The sequence below is a fragment of the Haliotis rubra genome, unplaced genomic scaffold (genome assembly GCF_003918875.1).
Source record: "Haliotis rubra isolate DU_JTF1 unplaced genomic scaffold, ASM391887v1 Scf193, whole genome shotgun sequence".
Classification (NCBI taxonomy): domain Eukaryota; kingdom Metazoa; phylum Mollusca; class Gastropoda; order Lepetellida; family Haliotidae; genus Haliotis; species Haliotis rubra.
The window spans coordinates 423,800-444,885 of record NW_025765925.1 but is presented as its reverse complement, the minus strand read 5'-3'; the positions used below and the strand labels follow the sequence as shown (position 1 = coordinate 444,885).

Genomic DNA, 21,086 nt, shown 5'->3' with positions numbered 1-21,086 from the left:
CAGAAATGGGCTCCACACATTGTGCCCATGTGGGGAATCTAACCCAGGTCTTCGGCATGACGAGCGAACACTTTAACCACAAAGCTACCCCACCGCCCCTATACAAGGTAGACCTGACAATGTCAGATCATAACAGTTTTCACTTTTACCAAAATCAATGAAACTGTAACTTGATTCCTTGATCTCACTGTGAACAAAGTCATTTTTCTTGTCACAAACATACATTTTACTCCTGAAAAGCAGAACTAATTTCAACCAATCATAATGCAGCTGTTCAATGCTGATGTGAACAGTATTTCAGAGACAACATCACACATCAGTTTGACGAGGTAAGAAATCCTAAATGGATGCAAGTTGCAGATGTTTACCAATTTGATAAAATCTACAACAAACCTTGAATCATAACTGTAGAGAATCTGAAAATCGAACCCCTCATCATAACATCTTGGACAACATAGTCCAAGGGACACAACTCCGACCAGGACTGGACTGGACATCTCAGAACACTGGGTCAAAAATCATGTCCAAATCCTGGGTGATATACAAGGGTCATAATATCTACTAGTACTCACAAACAGAATGATCTTGATGAACCCTCTCGGCTCCTTCAGCACACGGCCATTGAACGCAGATGCAACCTGGACAACAGACAGACACATGATGAATCACATACAGACTGTGCCAATACAGAAATAGCTTCAACATCAAGCATGTTATATTGCCATTGTGTTCTAATAAATACATGCAGGACCCTATTCGTAGAAACGCTTTATTTTCAGTTTGAGATAAATGACACAAAGATAAAACTACCACCCATTCAGTTATACATTTACTGCTTCACTGGACAGGCAGCCTATTAAAACACCAGAACAGTCACTCTGCTGGGCCGGTCAATTACATGTCATGTAGTTCAATGACCAAACATATTAATAGGCGACCAAACATATTATTAAAAAAATCTTTTCATAATAATTTTCTGCTTTAGTAAACATGAAAACAAAAAATAAAAAGGGTAAGACTAAGAGGATATTATATGTAATAATTGGGCAAAATCACCACAAGTTTCACTTCCTCCGCATTTTTATCAAAATAATTCACTTTAAATGTACGTGTATTACTTAAATAATGTGATAAAAAAAACGTTTTATATATATTAACAGTACAATTAGACCTTTCAGATGGTATGTGACAAGTAGTAACCATGATGTTTTACAAGCTGATATTTTCCTTGATAAACGTCGGCTTTATCAATCACCTCAGTCGGTGAGTGAGTGAGTGAGATTAGTTTTATGCCGCACTCAGGAATAATCCAGCTATATGGTGATTGTCTGTAAATAATTGAGCATGGACCAGACAATGCAGTGATCAACAGCGTGAGGATCGATCTAAAAAATTGGGAACCGATGACTTGTGTCAACCAAGTCAGCGAGCCTGACCGCCCGATCCTGTTAGTTGCCTCTAACAACAAGCAAGAGTTACTGAAGGTTCATTCTAACCCGGATCTTCACGGGCACCTCAGTCGGTATCACAATAGTAAATGCTTCTTGTTCACTGGTGATGAAAGAGTTCAGGAAGGAACTAGATGTAAACTAGGAACTTTAAAAAATCTATGAATAACAAACACAACTACATACGCTTTAGACAGCATTCATGAATGTAGATAGAGATTTGGTCAAGATTTATATTTTGAGATAATAATCTACTTTCAAATACTGCAGTGATAAAGCTCAAGGAGAGTATATTGTAACTTTATGTTTTACCAAGTTTAAACTGAAACGTTAACCGAGAATCAGTCCGTAAAAGAACGAGTGGGGGACATCAGAAATGGGCTTCACACATTGTAACCATGAGGAAAGTTAAACCCAGGTCTTCAGTGTGACAAGTGAACACCTAAACCACTGGGCTACCCAGGTCTGTAAAAGAACTAGGTGTGAAAAATATAACAAACAATTTACAATTGTATTCTAAAATTAGCTAAGTTTACTAATCAATACAGAGGCAATATTTACTAATGATTACTAAGACAATACAAAATAGAGTGGCAAATTCCAGAACTTTCTGTCTAAATCTAGCATCATTCTAAATATAGCACACCACTGTCCCCTACTGAATATACAATGCTACACACTTGGAACATTGTTACCCAATATAACACTACCACATGTCTGACAAAGCCACAAAATGAGTGAGTGAGTTTAGTTTTACCCCGATTTTAGCAATATTCCAGCAATATCACAACAGGGGACACCAGAAATGGTCTTCACACATTGTACCCATGTGGGGAATCAAACACTGGTCTTCGGCGCAACGAGCAAATGCTTTCACCACTAGGCTACCCGATAATCAAATGAAGAATAAGCAGATCTCAGGTCTTCCTCTGAGACAACCATAGGTTTGACACATCAAAGTTCCACACAATGGCATTTGACTGTAATGTCAGATTTAACATACAGTACGTCCAATTCTCAGTTATACAGCCAATGTGTTGTCAAATGTTCTTGTGTCAGTGACAGTTATATACCAAGTTTCATCTGTCTATCCTATGTTAATGTTGATACCCACATTTAGAACACTCGTGCAAGCAAAAGTAACAAGTAATAAAACATCTTACACTCATCTAACTGGGGCACTCCATAGTTTTATTGTAAGTAGCCTGGACCACTGAAAATTGTTGTTTGGGGTTTCCTATGTTGTTGGTCAGTTGGGGTTTTGAAAAATACACCATGTTCACCCAAATCGACTGGTGTCTGCATAATCTCCCAACAATATTCCAGTTTGAAGACATGATAGACATCAGCAATTAAACAAATCTGAACCTGACTGTCCAGTGATTGAATCAACCTGACAATCCAGGAGCATCAATCTACGCAACTGCATCAACCCAGTCAGTGTAGCACCTAGCCAAACTATCACCCCATATTTAAACTCTCATCCAAATTAAAGATAAACGTGAGCTACAGCAGACCAACTTGACCAGGATTTTCATGGGGGCTGAAATATTAAGTATTCACTTGGAAAGGATATGGGGCACCAGGGAAAAAAACCTTTCAAAATTTCCCACTAGAACTCAGGACTAATGAGTGGACAATAATTAGTGGTCCTGCCTGTACTTCACTGGTCCAAAATAACATTCAGTGATTTACTTAAAGGTCACATGCAACCAAAAAATCAAACATAATTAAAACACAATTATCACTTATCTGGATCTCATGACATACATGCAATATACATTGCTGGTTATGAAAAATATATTGCTGGTTATAAAAACAAAATTATAAGCTGTACAATCGCAAATCAAAAGTGCAATATTGTGTACTTGGGTTTACTTCCAAAGAAACGAAGCAGCCGGGATACCGAACCCAGTCAGATCGGGTGGGTGTGCACTCAAGTGTAACGGCTGGTTCATTTGCAGATGCCCCTCACAGCTCATTGTGTGTGTATATATAGAGATGTTGGGTTTTGTAAATACATGCTCATTTTTTGTGTATAACATTTTGCAATCAACAGACATCATAACATGTCATGTGTACAAGTATCACACCTGCCTGTCTGTGTAATTACATAATGTGACAGAGACCGAACTCGGGCCATAAATCAATGCATTTTGTTTATGGTGTATAGCCTTATAGGTGTTAAGTTCAAATTGCATGTGGTCAGTGATTGCAGTTGTGTATTGAATATTGTCATTAGCAGACAGGCAGGCAGACACACAGGTGTCAATAAAACAAGACATTGAGTTTTGTCTGTGACAACGACATATCTATATCACAGTTAGAAATTCTGTCAACGCTAAATAATGACATTGCTTTTAAGTATCGAACTGAGAAAGTGACTCGGTAAGAAAAACGTGTGGTGAAATAGACAAATGAAATTATATAAACAGTTAATTTACTGTCATAACATATAAAAAGCTTGCGCCTGTGAGATATCAACAAAACATTAGAAAAATAGCTAACACCAAAGTCCTTCACCGAAAGTATTCACCGACAACCCTTCCAAGTTTAGCTAACCTATTTCACTATTCCAGCAAAGATCCACGGTGGGGCACCATATGAGCTTAGCCATTGTTGCTGTTGAAAACCACTTGAATTCCCCACAAACGCTGGGGGAAAATTAGTGAATCGTTTGAACTACAATTTCGCGCGTTTTTTTTCATCGCATTATTTTTCAACTTAATAAGTTGAATTTGCATTTTTGATGATTTGTTTAGGTAAGTCCATACAGAAAGGTATCAGAATCTGCAAAGTTGTGTTTTACGTTGCATGTGACCTTTAACTATCAATACAAAATTCACTGGCCACCAGGACCACTGCAAACTTATCATTTAGTGGTCATGATGAATTTTTACTAGCGAGGGACCACAAGACCAGCATAAATTTCACACACTGGGGCACCATGTTTATTGGGTCTGACATGTTTCCTGCACATCAATGACATAAACCTTATCAATGAACATGTTCAAACATGTTACTCAGCTATTACAAAACACAAAAGGAACTGCACAAATTATTGATCCATGTGGTTGTGTCATGCCCCAACCATACATGCTGTTTACAGCCTTTAAACATGTTAAACAAGTGGGACGCCATTACGTTCTCCATGAAACTGTCGGATCAGTGAATGACACCACCGGCAGCCATGTAACTGATGTAGACAGGTTTTGTACATGAATCAATATATCACTGGTCCCATGACACCGTGGCAGCCTGTTATCAAGTTCAATATATTTTTATCATAACAGCTTCATTATTTCATGTGCTATTAATCAGTTACCATGGTAACCACCATATAAACATGACTGGCTAAGTGTCATGTTTATGGTACTGAGATAGTTGATGACATGGGTTGGTCTCCATTCACCACTATCCAGACTCATCTCCCATGTCGTGGCTGTTGGATAGTGTGAACTACAACATGACATTCCCTGTCTCACATTCCATGCATAACTTACAGAGTAATTTCCCAGCATTATATTGTCTGTGACATTCTTGATGCACATTGGGCAGTGGGGTAGACTATAAGTTGTATGCTTCTCTCGAGGGTAATACGGTCTGATGTATGCCTCTTTGTAGCAGTGTCACCTGAGCCGATACTGCTACAAAAAGGCGTACGTCTGACCATCAGACCGTATTACCCGAGGGAGAAGCATAAAACGTTTCATCTTAACGCCAAGTTAAATGTACAAAACATCATTTTATTTTATGTTAAAGATCGTGACCGACTATATGACATGTAAACAAAATGACGTCTGCCTCTCGACTGGCTTTTTAAAATCAGTGAAACATAGTCTGACAAGCTTAAAACTGCTATAAAAATGGTTAATTATGTTTAAGTTGAGTATGCAAACCACTCAATGTATAAAATAGTTTAAATAAAGCATTGAAAGTCGGTAAAATAAAACTGCACAAAGTGAACACAAAGACAGCTGATCAAACGGTTTTCGAACGCCGGGCACGGCATGCGTCATATTATGACGTCATACGATTGTTAGCGCTTCAGCTTCTCAGCGGAGAGCTTGGCAGTTACCGTGGTAGTGGGTAATATTTTTTCCAGTTGTCGCCCTCCTGGGACCAATGAAATTAAAATATTTTACATGAAGGTAAGATAATAGTGGTTAAAGCATTCGCTCATCACACAGAAGATCCAGGTTAGATTCCCCACATGGGTACACATGTGTGAAGCCCATTTCTGGTGTACCCTGCTGTGATATTGCTGGATTATTGCTAAAAGCGGCATAAAACCAAACTCACTCACTCACACACTTGATGCACATGAAAATGTTATGGATAGACCAGAGGTCTCACTGTTACTTATTCCTTGGACTTAGACCATTATGATGACGTCACGCTAATGTTGTTGTGATACTGTGTTCTTTTCCAAACTTGCATTTTAAAACATAAAACCGGTGCAATTTTAGATCATTTTGCAAAATTACTGAGAAAATCTGTCTGTGCCTGCACCTTCATCTTAGCTCATAATGGGAGGGTAGCTGTAGGGTTTCTGTTTCTACATTGTAAGGGTGTGTCATGCTCGCTGACTTTGTTGAGATATGTTACTGTAATTGTGAAGATCAATGATGTCAATCATTGGATTGTCGTGTCCAGATTCGATTAGTAACAGACTGCCTTCAGAAAGCTGGATTATTGCTGAGTTTTACACAACAATCATAAACAAACTTCAGTTAGACTGATGCCATGTGGATGTTTCTGTTACTGATATATAGTTACTCAATGCTATGTGGATGTTTCCTGTTACTGATATATAGTTACTCGATGCCATGTGGATGTTTCTGTTACTGATATATAGTTACTCGATGTGTTTCTGTTACTGATATATAGTTACTCATGGTTACTCGGATGATGAAACCAAAAGGAACACACGGGCACATTAGAATGAGAGCCAAAACTCTATTCTAGTATTAAACATGCTCAACTCATCTTGAAATTAAAAAACTAACATTGCAAGGATAACATATTTCACTGAAACATTAAACAAATAGTTACATAGCAGTGAGTGACTTTGGTTTTATCTGGTTTTACTACTTTTAGCAATATTCCTGCAATATCACAGTGGGGGACACCAGAAATGGGCTTCACACATTGTAGCCATGTGGGGAATTGAACCTTGGCCTTTGGCATGATAACCCGATGCTCTAACCATGAGCATACCCCACAGGAAGGGCATGAGCCTGAATACTATTCACAATCACTTTTCACAGTGTAGTGCGAAATTGATATTATTTTCAGCAATAGGTGAGGTGAGGTGAAATTGGGTTTGCTTGAGAATATTTCGCTCATATGACGACGTGCATGTATGTGTGTGTATGTGCGGCTGCTTGTACTAGCCCAGACTGTAGCTAATTTTATAGTGTTAGCCCACTGAGATACCATGCCGCAGTGAAGCATGAATACCCCACTCAGACACATTATACTGACTCCGAGCCGACCAGTCCTTGTTGTACCCATTAATGCCGAGCGCCAGGCAGGGACCAACAAGTACCATTTTTGGGGTATGACGCGGTCGGGGATCGAACCCGCGACCTTCCGCTCTCCATTTTCAGCAATTAATTCAGCATTAACAGATTGAACAACAAAACCCCATTACAGAGGTTAATAACTTGACGGTGATAGGGCTCTAACAGTTTCCACAAAGATATGAATGTGTGGAGGTACGTGTGTCGTACAGTTAGTGAGTTACACTCAGATAACCGTATCACCTAGCCTGACCAATAATGTGGCCTCTTATGCTTATGATCAGATAAGGCTGCCAATTCAAACCTGGATTCCCCTCAAGGGAAATGTCTACATAGCAATACTGAATATTTGCTCAAACAAATGAATGAGTATGTGGTTCTGATTAATGCTGTTGAACATTACCTCATTCACACCAATACCGGTACTATTCAGCTTCAGCGTTAAGTTACATCACTGATTTATGAATAATCAATATTTACTTCATGATTATCAATCTCTATACGACACAATGACTCAACAGCCAGCCTACAAATAACATTACTCTACTAAAGAGTCATTGGGCCTTCAAACATGTCAAATACAAACATACAAATGACAAAGTTTTTCAGTACTTTTCTATTAGCTTATTGGATCTTTTAAAATAATAAACCAAAACATAAGGAGAAAAGAAGTTAGGAGAATACTCAAAAGACTTAAATAAAATTTACAAGACATTAAGTAACATCAGTGGGCTGTGTGTTGCTGTACTAAATGTGTACCAGGGTCAGAGTTTGAAGAGCATTTATAATCAGTGAATACACGACACGTTTTTATGGATAAAAACTTCTTTTTATTCTTTATTATACGACTTTTTAGAATTCCTCCTCCTTCATCACCTGATCAGGAATGAGCTCTGAAACACTGTATAAAGAATAAAAAGTAGTTGTTATCCATAAAAACGCGTCGTGTATTCATATAAATATATTGTCAGTGTCAAAGCCAGCATTAGTGTTAGATTTTCACAAAACCAAAATAATTTGATTTTACAAGAACTTGAAATAATTGCTTTACCTGCAATTACCACGTTTCTCTAATAATCACTTGAAACTACCATTATTTTTATGAACGATTATCGTGGATGTAATAACACTAAACAGTGATATGGTTTGTCCTTTGACCAATCTCCTTGTCTTTCTAGGCAATATGCTTAAGTGACAGTGTGTTTGAAGTCATAATTTCTTGGGTAAATGAAGCAGTATTAAATGGTAGGGTCCTTGACACAAAAAAACCCTATATAAATATTATTTATTTGCCATGTGAGAAAACAGAAATAACTCATCTTAAAACATGAGTCACTTTTCCAATCCCAGCAGACACAACACCCGAGTTTGGTCACAGAAGCCATCATCCTAGGGATTATACAATAATAATATCCTACTCCTAAGTATGGAAATAAGGGTGCCAGGGAGCACAGTTACTAAAGTCAAGTATAATGCAGGGTTTTACATGATGCATGATTCCTGCGTATTTGACGCAACAATTTTGTTAATGACTCACAAAATATTATCATACGAGTCAAGCTTGACGCAAGTTTTATAGGTGGCCCTCACAATTCAGTTCAATAAAATCGATTTCCAGAGAACTCAGAGGAGACAGTAACGAGGAGTCAGTAATCCTGGCTGTTTGAATTGAACAATGCTGTAGTTTCATTTGGTGGTGTGACATACACAGTTACATACTGAGAATGATAAACACAAAGAAATATTAAATTTTCATGACTCCCAAATATTGAAAATGACTCACAAAAATATCAATTTTAATCAGAAAATTACATATTATTTTTCCTTATCCTGATCATGATTAATTGCTTGTAGAACTGGCCGATTGGTGGTGGGAAAAGCACTTTAGGATTTATGTAGTGAATTTTACGCCAATATATACCCTCTACGGAACTTCATAATGGCACTGTATTTACTGCTAAACTCTGCTGCTGCTAGCGACCGTGTTCTTTCAGCTGCCTTTTGATGGGGGGACCACAATAGTTAACTTTTGGTCCTTCTACTGTTAACATTTCAATGTGGATTTGCGACTCCATGTCTTGATGCAAGCATCAAGTGGAGAAGCGACCCTACTGTACGAGTATTCTTACAAGTACTGGGTCTTATCACTTATGCTAGTCTTAGATGTGCATTTAGACCTAAGCAGAACCCTGCTGAGTGTAGGCTTGATAAATCATGTGATAACAAAGCGAGACTTCGTCTCACATTTCTGTGAGGAACTGTCAACTGTTGTGCAACAACCAGAGGGCCGAAATGGTGAATACCTGAGACGTCCTCGGTGGTGATATCTCTCAAGTAGTGGTTTGCAAACACCATGTCTGATTTCCAGAAGCAGCCCTCCATGATCGTGTTAAGCGAGCAATTCCCATGTAGAGCGAGTGTTGACGCCAGAGCTCTAATTTCGTGTGGGTTGGAGGCTCTTGGGGGATCAAGTCCTGCTGCTTTGTAGGCCCGTAGTATGACAGTTCTTATCCAGATTGATATCGTAGTGCGGGAGACTTCCGTCTGTGTCGCTGTTGATATCGGGACGAAAAGTCGATTAAAATTGCGTCTGCTCATTCTGGATTGATGTAGATAAACTTTCAATGCTCTCACTGGGCACAAGGATAAGTCAAAGCGGTATCATGTGGTCCGAAAGTAACGGAGGATAATGCTGGGACGTGGAATTGTTTGTCCGGTTGACCTGGCAGTTGATTCTTAGCGATGAAATCCCACCGCAGTCCCATATGCACTGTGTTTTGATTTTCATCAAAGCTGCCGTTTCTCGTAGGCTAGAGCATGTATTTCCGACATCCTGGCTGCTGTTGCTAGAGCTAGCAGGAACAGCGTTTTCTGTGTCAAGCATTCGGTTGATGTCGCCTCTAATGGTTCAGGACGCCACTTGTGAGATGTCGAGAACGATGTTGAGGTCCCATGCCGAGCTTTGAATCTCTGTTTTGGTCCTCCAATTTATAAGAGCGCAGCAAGGCCAGTAACTCTGGTACTTTCGTTAGCTTGGCACCAGTGATAACTAAGCTCAATGCCGCTTAGGTATGTTGAAAGTGTAGACCCTTTTAAACGCTTTCTTTGTGAGGTGACAAAGATATTCCGCCACTTGAGGATGTGTTGCTTTTCTCGCTGAAAACTCTTTCTTAGCAGCGTAGGTCTCGAAGCTGCGCCACTTGTCGTCGTACAAGGTGCGTGTAGAATTGCGTAAAGCAAGCGTGACTGCTTTCGCTGCTCTGGCGGAGTACCCTCTTTTGTTTAAACATGCCTTGATACAGTCCACACGTGTAGTTGGAATGTTCCTGGGTTGCCGTGCGTCTGTTTTGTGTGAGGATGTACTAGTAGATTCGACCATTCTGGTAGTTGCAGTATTGGTGGTCCTAGTTCTTGTATGAGAATGGGGAACCACTTTCTCGCTGGCCAGTAGGGCGTGACCAAAATCAGTTGGAGGTTCCTGGTCTGGCTGATTTTCTGTAACACCCTCGGTAGTAGCTGGCGGTGGAAACGCTGGCCTTCCCAGGATATGCTGAGAGCGTCCATTGCCAACGCCGTGGATATGGGACTGGAGAGACGAATGTTGTCAGCTGATTGTTGAAGCGTGTGGCGAAGAGGTCTATCAATGGAGCTCCTATCTCCTTGATGATCTGTGTGAAGATCTCTGGATGGAGCATCCATTCCGGCCGACTCAGGAGATGGTTGAGTTGGATGGGAGAGTGCGCCTGCTATGACATTCTTGGCTCCTGGAATGTGACATGCTCTTACGTGGATATTCAGATCATCGATCAGGTCGAACAGTTGAAAACAGAGGTCCAGCAGGTTCATTGATCTTGTTGATCCTTGCTTGTTTATGTAAAAGGCCACTGTAGAGTTGTCTGTGTGTACCATGAGATGCATTCTGTAGAATGGTGCTCCAATGGAGTATGGCGTTGATGACTGCTTTCATCTCCAGCATGTTGATATGCAGACTTTTCTCTTCCTGGTACCATTTCCGGCTGCCACATAGTTGTCGAGAGATGAGCTCCCCAATCTTGGAGTGACGCGTCCACATATAGATGAGTCTTGCACTCCGGCTCTGCTAAATAGATGCCTTCGCAGACATTCGACCTCGGGTCCACCATAGTAGATGAGGTCTGAGGTAATCCGGGGACCCGAAGGGTTCTAGGTCGTCGAGATGAGCATTGATGAGGACCTGTAACAGGCGTAGCTGTAGTCTGCCTCTGGCTGTCATGTCTTGTGCAGGCGTGAGGAGACTCCAACAGACTCTGCCATTGTCGTAGTAGCCACTTTGGAGAGAGTACTTGAGAGATTGTCTGTTGAATCTTGAGCCATCGGTCCTCTGGCGCGACGATCATCGACGGTTCTGCGTTGTGAGGAATCTGATGCCTAGAAACTGTAGGTCCTGTGTAGGTTCTAGGTCCGACTTGAGTAGATTCACTAACCATCCTAGCTGCTGAGTAGTTTGATGGTAAAGTTCAACTGTAGTCTGAGATGCTCTGGATCTTGATCTACTTGAATCCCGTCGTCGAGGTAGAATGCACTGCATAGCCCTCGATGATGTAGATATGTGACTATTTGTTTCACGTCACCCTTGTGAACAACCAGGGGCCGATGATATTCCCAAATGGCAGGACCTTCCATTGGTAATGTAGCCCGTCCAGTGTAAATCGGAGGTACTTCCTCGAGTCTGGATGTATAGGGATATGCAGGTAGGCATCCTGTAGATCTATGCTGGCCATGTAGTCCATCGGACGGACGAGGTGGATTAGTTGAGGTAGATGTATCATGCGGAACTTGGGAGGTCTGCTGAGATAATCTCTGTTGAACGTGCTCATATTGTAGATGAGTCGGAACTTTTCTTTGGAGTTTTTCTTTGGCACCAGGAAAACTGGGGAGTAGAAACCTGGTGTGATGTTGACTTGATCCACGACTTCTATGGCTCGCTTGGTTAGAAGAGATGAGACTGCCTCTCGTAACTTCTCTATCTGATGTGTCTTGAAGGCGAACTTGTGAGGGTCGACTGTAAGCGGTGGAGTGGCCTGTAGTTGTATGTGATATCCGCCTCTTAGGATGTTGGATACATATGGATCTTGTAGTATTCCCCAGTTTTCCCAGTGTAGTTGTAGACGTCCACCCACTTGGGAAGGTTGTACAGGAACAGCTGGGGTGGAAGACTCCAGTCGTTCGAACCCGCTTTTTCATTGTCGATAATCCTTGGAGCCTCTGGGTGCCCTGCCTCGTCCGGATCTTGCTCTGTAGTTGCCGGGTTGGGCAGCGAAAAGAATCTTTTCCTCCTCTGGAACTACCCACTTTCTTGTCCCGTGCCCTCTGTAATCCCGGAAACTTGGATCTGCCCGAGTAACGCTGGGATGTCTGGGATGACGCTGGCCAGAGTGTCTATGGACTTAATCATTAGGACTTCTCTTGAATCTTTGGTAACTTCCTTGGCAACCTTGTCAATTTCTCCAGCGAAGACGGAAGGAGTTGACCACGGGGATGTGTAGAGTGACTTGGTAAACTGCTCACTCCAACTGCAGGAGGCTAGGAGGCCTTGACGACGAGCCAGGGTCAGCGCTGCGGAGATGGATGAAAGATGGTCTGTCATGAACTGTTGGTCCTTCTTCTGCATAAGGAGGGCCGAATAAATCATTCTATCTTCTTCCGCAGTAGAGTCTCGAAATTTGGCAATGAGTGTTTCGTTGACTGCCCGAGATCTGTTAAGGCCAAAGAACGTTTGCCTGGTCATGGTTTCCACTTGAGCCAGCTTCTTGTCCTCAATCTTGTAAGACTTGGCCTTGGCATCACTGATGACCTTGAAGTTCTCGTCGATGTCTTGAGCTTTAAGAAAAGGATCCATGTTATGGGAGGAGAACTTCTTGACGTTGAACTGTGGCAGATGTGGCGCCTGGGCTTTAGTGGCTGTCTTGAAGGCTGCGTCCAGGTTCTGTGGAACCGCTGCGATGGGATCAATCGGTGGGAGAGTGAGCGTGTCAACATCATCATCTCGCATAAGACAGGTGTGAGCCGGATTATCGTCTTTCGATGGTGAAGCCAAGTCCAATCCATTAGCCACCCAGTAGCGTATTTCAGAGTCTGAAAAGATGATGCCGCCATCATCCTCAGTGACAGGAGTGCTGAGTAAGGGACGTTGATATTCCTCCGATGGTGACCTGGGTGGAGATCTGCGTGGAGACCTGCACGGAGACTTGTGGGGCGAACTTCGTGGTGACCTTCGTGGAGATCTGCGTGGAGACCTGCGTTGAGATGGCGTGGTGAGTGGCCCGGCGAACTGTCTCTGTAGGGTGACCTGCGCAGAGAGCTGCGCGGAGATGAGCGACTGTGGGTTCGCGAATGTCCTGGTGAATCCCTCGACGATCTGCGTGATGAGGAAGATGTCTTGGATACTGTATCTGAAGTCCTTCGCGAAGGCCTTCGCGAACGCTGATCACCTGAGTCCGCATCTGGGGATTGACGACTGGTCCTTCACGAACGCTGGTTGTTCCAATCCTGAGTCGGGGATGAGCGATTCCTCCTTCGCTAAACGCCCAGCGAGCGTTGATCGTCAGAGTCCAAAGCAGGTGAAGACCGTGTCGTCCTTCGCGAATGCCTTCGGGGATGCTGATCGTCCGAATCCTCCGCAGGGGGTGGTTGAGTCGACCTTCGCGCAGGTTGGTCCGGGAGTGTAGTTCTGCTGGCAGAATTCACGTTGATGGAGGGCCCCTCAGAGATGATGTCTACGTTGGAGCCTTCGCGAAGGCTCGGGACCTGGGCTGGCTGTGACTTCTTTTCCAGGCCGTAACGCTGCTCCATCATCATGATCTGTTAGGAGAACTGCTGCATGAAGTCGCCCGGGTTGCAGGTCTGCGGTGGTACTGGCGCTGCCCTTTCTGCGGTGATAGCGACGGGGCCCACTGGACGGTCATCTGTTGTCAACGTTGATACCTCGGGTTGAGTAGAGATCTGCGCTGACGTCACCGTAGCTGAGACCGGTCGTTTTTTGCGCTGAACCTCTGGGATGATGATCGGCTGATCATCATATAGACCCTGTTCCGTCAAGGGGACAATCTCGGCAGAGAAAGTCCGGGTTGTCTGCGCTGACTTCCCCTTGGAGGTGGACGATGCCCTGGGGGTGCGGAGTCTGCGCTGGGTGGTTGACGATTTCCGAGTCTTAGGCTGCGATGACGGGATGTCTGGAGTAGCAGGTCTCTTCTTGGAGATGGCGGACTTTGTCCCAGGCCCCTCCTCCGAGGGAAACTCCAGCGGAACACCAGACGGTAGGGGGTCGTCAGACAGCAGTTGACTGGTGAGGGACTCCGCTGAATTATCCATGACTGGATCAACCCTTCTCGACCTATCTGCAGCACGTCTAAGGATGCAAAGAAGGTATTTATTAAATGCACAAGTAGGTAAATGCTTGCAATAAATGCAGCGTGAGCTGAAAGAACATGGTACCGTGCAGCTAGGGCACAATTGATGAGGGTCTGCAGCAGAGAAACGTAGTCTACATACGGAACAGATTTTCATGAACGTAAATACTGAACAAACACGGACTACACCGTGAATAAACAGTGCTAACTACGATTAATTATCAAACCATATTGTTGAAGGATACTAGCCAAACCTCTATAATAGTATAAAAGAGGTATCTAACTAAGTAAGAAAAGGATATAGTGCCGTAAGGAGACACAGGCGCTCTCACAACCTGCTCACTGGGCGAAGAAGGAGAGAGTGAAGCATGTGGGGAACAGTGGCGCCAGTTTCCCTCCAAAACAGGAAAGAGGGATAACTCTTGGTGAGTAGTGATTAGTGATTTTAGTGATTTTTTTTATTGAAGGCCAGACGTTTTTATTGAAGGGAGCTTCAATAAGGAGATACAAGTGTTCCACTATGTTCGCAAGAGGAAAAATAATAAATATTGTGAGTCACCATGACTCCCATTTTTAAAAGTCTACGTAAAACCTTGATAATGTAAAGTGAAGCCTTTAGCTTATAACAGGTGTCCTTGTTGAAAAAAACACATAATTGTTTAGGTCTCTATAGTTGTACAACAAAGTATACTCTGCAGCAAAAAAAACGTCAGTACGAATTCAAAATTAGATAGGCACTGTAATCAAATCATTACAGAAATGGACATTATAATATATGGATTAAAAACATTTTTTGTGTACAATATCCTGACACATCAATGAATAACTCAGTGTGACCACCACGAGCAGCAATAACTGCAGCACAGCGTCTATGCATGGAGTGCATCAATCGATTGATGAAGGCCATTGGCACCTGGAACCACACTCTGAGAAAGGCCTGGGGCAAGCAATAAATCGGCTGTGTTCGGCCTTGGTATGACATTATTCAGTCTCCTCTGAATTTTTTATCCCAAAGATGTTCAGTTGGGTTTAAATCAGGACTATGGGCTGGCCACTGCATAATGGTGACACCATTCTGCTGTAGGAAGTCCCGTGTAGCTCTGGCAGTATGGGCCCGGGCGGTATCATGCTGGAAAATGTTGTTCCAGTGACGTGCGAAATGTGGTATGACGTGGGGTCTGAGGGCTTGGTCAATGTAGCGCACTGCTGTGATGATGCCTCCTCTCCCTGGACCAAGGTTCGGGTTCATCACAGGACCAAGGTTCTGGTTCAGGCCTATTCCACCCCATACCATGATGCTTGCACCTCCCCATGAGTCTCTTTCCATAACACATTGGTCTGAATAACGCTAGCCACGACGTCACCATGTTCTTGTTCTGCCATCTGCAGTTGAAACGCAGTACCGACTCTCATCTGTGAACAGAACTGTTCTCCATTGAGTGTATCGCCAGTTTTGGTGTTGTAGGGCAAACTGTAGACGTTCACGCTGATGATGAGGGGTGAGGATAGGTCCACGGTAAGGTCTACGGCAATGGACGTTCCCGCTGTTAAGATGTCAGCGTACTGTATCAGTACTGATTGGTCTTCCGTGTGTTCCCACTGTCTGGCGTGCTGTTTCGAATGCCTGCATGAAGGGATTCTGTACATGCTGTCACACAACATGGTGGTCTTGTCGTCTTGTGGTCACCCTTGGTCTGCCAGTACGGGGACGATCATTTGTGGTGTTGGTGGCCCGGAAACGTTGCTGCAGCCTGTAGATGGTCCGAACGTTGACCTGGAAGTGATTGGCCACGGCTTGTGCAGTGTGGCCAGCTTCAAGTATTCCCAGCGCCTGGTTCCTCCGAGCTGTCGTGAGTCGCGGCATCCTCCTGACTTTGTAATATGAATGTTTCAACCAGGTTTGGGGGTGCATTTTATAGGGCTGGTCCTTGTGAACAGCATGTGTAAAACATGGAGAACACTGTACCATCTCTGAGATCAGGTTGAGTTTTTGAGACCATTTCCTGGGTTCCATTCTGAGTTTGGGAAGGAATGTTTTTGCTAAGGTAAAGTTGGAGATGTTGTCATAAATATACAATCAAAACATTAAATGAGTTTACAGTTATCCGTTTCTGAAAAGGAAAATTCCAAACTGATGTTTTTTTTGCTGCTTAGTGTATTATAAATAGTGGAGGGTTCAGGGAACCCCAGAAATACGCTTCACATTCTAACTGATAGAAGAATGTATCAACATATTGGCAGATAATCCTTTGAAGGAAGGACATTGTTTTAACACAGGCTGTTTACGACAGAGTGCGGGTGTATTCAGTGTACGGTAGTAAATCATCCAAGATAAAAAAGGTAATCTCCCAATTGACAGACACCCATTTGACAGACAGTCGATTGACTTATATTGATTTATCTTTCAAAGTAAATAATATAGCTTCAGTTTTTTCTTGTGTTTTTATTTGGACTATTCCATTATAATGTGTTGGTAACAGGTAGTAGCTAATCTGAACCGTTAATGTTGTTAGTTTAAGGCGTCTGCGAACTGCCAGTCTGAGTAATGGGAGGACACCATAAAAACACTACCTTTTCACTAATACACTGTGCAAGTTAAAGTAATAAGTCAATCAGCATTAAATCAAACCAAGTCAACATTTTACATGACAGATGCATTTACTCCAAAGACACAGTTATCTGATTATTTATATGTAGATTATTGAATTACCCCTGAAACTGGAAGGGTAATATTAATAAGCATACATTAAACATTATTGAATCAATTTATCAATATTAAGCTGTATTTCTTGGATAATGATACATTTTGTCATTAATGTTGTGTTTCTGAGTATTTTCGACTGCATAATGTCAACAGGAAACCAATGACATATACCAATAAGTCATTACATGGTATAGGTAGTTAATAGTAGTATAGGTAGTTAATAGTTATATTAATCTGGCCACAAATGTGGTTGCCAGGACATTTGTGACCAGATTAATCTAACAAGGCATATGACAGTAACAAACCGGCATCCTCTCTTACTAAATGGATTGCTTGACCATCTATGTCCGGGTTTGCTTCGCGGGAGCCCACAGACCATAATCGGCTTGACTTCTTAACTGACATGTTCGTTATAAACATGACAAAATAGTATCTCAGTTGAATATTGTATCCCGTTCACGCTTTCTTATGTAGTGGCAAATTGTGGAGACATTCCATAACACTGGCAATGGTAAAATATATAAATGACTCATTCTCAAGTGCCATTTCGTTATTAGACGTGGAATTACACATTGATCAGGTGCTAAGAAGAACTTAGCAATTCATGGCCTGTTATGGCGACAGCCATAACAGGTAACCTCAATGTATACAAAGAAAGTTCATTAACATACCAGCTGCTAATTAGCACTTAATAAAGACTATAGGTAACTTAAATACGATATTTGTTTCGCACGAACCTGTCCCACTGCTTCCATCTTGTTTCACTTCCAGGTCGGGTAAAGGTGAAGGCCGCCTATTTTACTGTTACCTTTATTGAAACGAAATAGGATTTGAACCAAATATACATCAAGCACATTACAACATGTTCGTCACTGTGAAGATAACATGCAGTTTTGTAAGAATATGTTAGTTTCACATCCTATAAAATAAATATTGGACATGAAGTAAAAATGACAACTACCGCAAAGTAAAGTTCGTTTCATGTTTGTCATGTTCTTTATATGAATTCATGTGAAGCACTTTTCTAAGATTAATATTGACTACTAGTGGCCATCAGACGAATGCTGTCATATATCACACTGGGGCGATGTTCGTGCCTTTACAATGAAAAGTGTATTATGACAGCTTCCTGCCATTAGTTCCATACATTATCCACTGATTTCTACTAAGCAATTTTACTCAATGGCATGAATTAAAAAAAGTAAAAATAGAAAGGTGTTCAACTAAAGGTGTGTAAAAGGTGACTTTTCACAGAACAAAATATTTGTACAATATAGGAAATAGACTATAGACACCAAACCTCTACCTGTATAGATTTTTATTCTGTAAGCTGTATACCAACAAAGAATTGTTAGAAATGCACTTAATTGACAACAGTATTTGTTCATTCTTTGAAACTGAAAACGAATCGATTGTACACGATGCGTTTCTTGAGTGCTCCCGTGTTAGAAAGTAGATGGTTTCGAATAGAACATTTTATACATGCACTATTCAAGTTGATAGTAACTGATTTTTGCCTGACTTTACACCAAAACCTAATAAAATGGACTTACCCCTTACATTCGTGTTTGTGATTATTTAAACAATCGTGATAATGTATTTCGTCATTTTGACATTATAACAACTTAGCTAACATATGTGTTTTGTTTTATCTAATAAGGATAGTGCCATGAAGGGTGAGAGGTTTAAATACGTTCACTGCTCTCATGTTTTCTTTGACGACCTTGCGGACTTGCTTTGGAGATTTTACGTGCGATTCCCAACAGTTTTAGGTAATGTAGCTTCGAGTTTCAAAACAATATAATTATATAGAACTGATCAACTTTTAACCTCAACACCGTGCTTACAATTCCACTCCACTGAGAATATTTCAGTCTCACACACAGACACACACACACGCACACACACACACACACACACGCACACGCACGCACGCGCGCGCGCGCGCACACACACACACACACACACACACACTAAAGTCATCATCATCCTTAGCCATTAATTATGAACGGAAAGCTCAACTCCATTGCACGATATATTAAACGTCCTGCCACTCAAGACCCGTGAAGGTCCGGGTCAGAATATTTATCTTCAGTAACCCATGCTTGTCGTAAGAGGCGACTAACGGGATCGGGTGGTGAGGCTCGCTGACTTGGTTGACATCGGTTCCCAATTGTGCAGATTGATGCTCATGCTGTTGATCACTGGATTGTCTGGTCCAGACTCGATTATTTACAGACCGCCGCCATATAGCTGGAATATTGTTGAGTGTGGCGTAAAACTAAACTCACTCACTCACTCACTCCTGCCACTCAAGCATGGAAATATATTCAAAAACATCTTGCTTTTGGAATTACCATACCGAATTTGTAAATGACATGAAAACATTGCCTTTTTAACTTGTACCTCTTTTGAAGTGAGATATTTTGCGGAAGTGTGATTTATCTTTAGTTTCCCCCAATTGCATAGATGGCTGGTCATGTTATTGATCACTGGATTGCTTGGTCCAGTCCGTCGGCATATAGCTGGATTATTGCTGAGTGCGCATTAAACAACAAAGAAGCAAGCTTCCAATACAGTTCTTTTTTAAACCGGATATATGAGGTACTTGCCAGTTATCCAGTGTGTGGAATGTGTTGACAAAACATGTGTCTAATGATACCTTCTTCAGAAGTGGAGTGTCCCCCGCCGTGATATTGCTGGAATATTGCTAAAAGCGGCGTAAAACTAAACTCAGTCAGTCAGTCAGTCAGAAGTGGAGTTATAATGGCTGGTAGATGGACTGGTTGGTTGGTGGTTGTTTAACTCTGTACTCAGCAATATTCCAGCTATATGGCAGCGGTCTGTAAGTAATCGAGTCTGGACCAGACAATCTAATGATCAACAGCATGGGCATCGATCTCGCAACTGGGATACGATGACATGTGTCAACCAAGTCAGCGAGCCTGACCACCCGATCCCGTTAGTCGCCTCTTACAAGTATGGGTTGCTGAAGATCAATTCTAACCCGGATCTGCACGGGAGACAAGTATGGGTTACTGAAGATCAATTCTAACCCGGATCTGCACGGGAGACAAGTATGGGTTACTGAAGATCAATTCTAACCCGGATCTGCACGGGAGACAAGTATGGGTTACTGAAGATCAATTCTAACCCGGATCTGCACGGGGAGACAAGTATGGGTTACTGAAGATCAATTCTAACCCGGATCTGCACGGGAGACAAGTATGGGTTACTGAAGATCAATTCTAACCCGGATCTGCACGGGAGACAAGTATGGGTTCCTGAAGATCAATTCTAACCCGGATCTTCATGGATTTGGTAGCTGGAACTAATCCTTTTCATTGCGAGGTGTTCAATAAAGATGAGATTGCACGTTTTCAAGTTGATTAACATGAACAAATCTGCTACAGGTACATTATTGACTTGTAATATCTGAGAATACGTTTCTAGAAGAAGGGGCTGAACTGCCTCTTTCTGTTCAGATTTATACCTTCTGTCGGTTATAAGGCGCTAAAAGTTGCAAGACTGACTGATGCCGGACGGCAGATCTCACGCAGAGTAAAATCTGGGTCCTGGTGAGTAAATATATCTCATTTCTGATATTTACGGAATATTTCTCTGTCAGGTACCTTCGAAGACGTTGAGGATCACGAGTACAAACCCATCCGACTTGAAAGTCACTTTTTTCTGTTTTTAGCAAAGACGTATTGAGCACCAATTCCCATAAAAATATTAACTCATTGTTTCTCGGGCACATACATGTTAAAAGAGACATGTAGGACGTTTGGACATCTTCTTTTTGAAATAAACATTTGCTGCGGTGATCACAAACAAGCTGAGTGAGTGAGTTTGGTTTTACGCCGCTTTTAGCAAAATTCCAAAAATATCACGGCAAGGGACACCAGAAATGGCTTCACACAATGTACCCATGTAGAGAATCAAACCCTGGTGTTCGGCGTGACGAGCTTTAACCACAAAGCCCCGCCGCCCCAGCACAAACAAAGAACAATAATAAGAC

At 42.1% G+C, this 21,086-nt stretch overlaps 1 protein-coding gene across 1 annotated transcript in view; it reads right to left on the bottom strand.

Annotated features, from left to right (window-relative positions):
- Window positions 1–17,853, bottom strand: part of LOC124274666 (synaptophysin-like) — a 134,575-nt gene extending 116,722 nt beyond the window's left edge. Inside the window, exons 1-2 of the mRNA XM_046710026.1 lie at window positions 17,803–17,853; window positions 573–638 (exon numbers count right to left, since the gene is read on the bottom strand). Of these exons, the coding sequence (XP_046565982.1) occupies window positions 573–638; window positions 17,803–17,820 (84 nt within the window). The 5' untranslated portion in view covers window positions 17,821–17,853. The remainder of the gene's footprint in view (window positions 1–572; window positions 639–17,802) is intronic.
- Window positions 17,854–21,086: the final 3,233 nt, after the last annotated feature.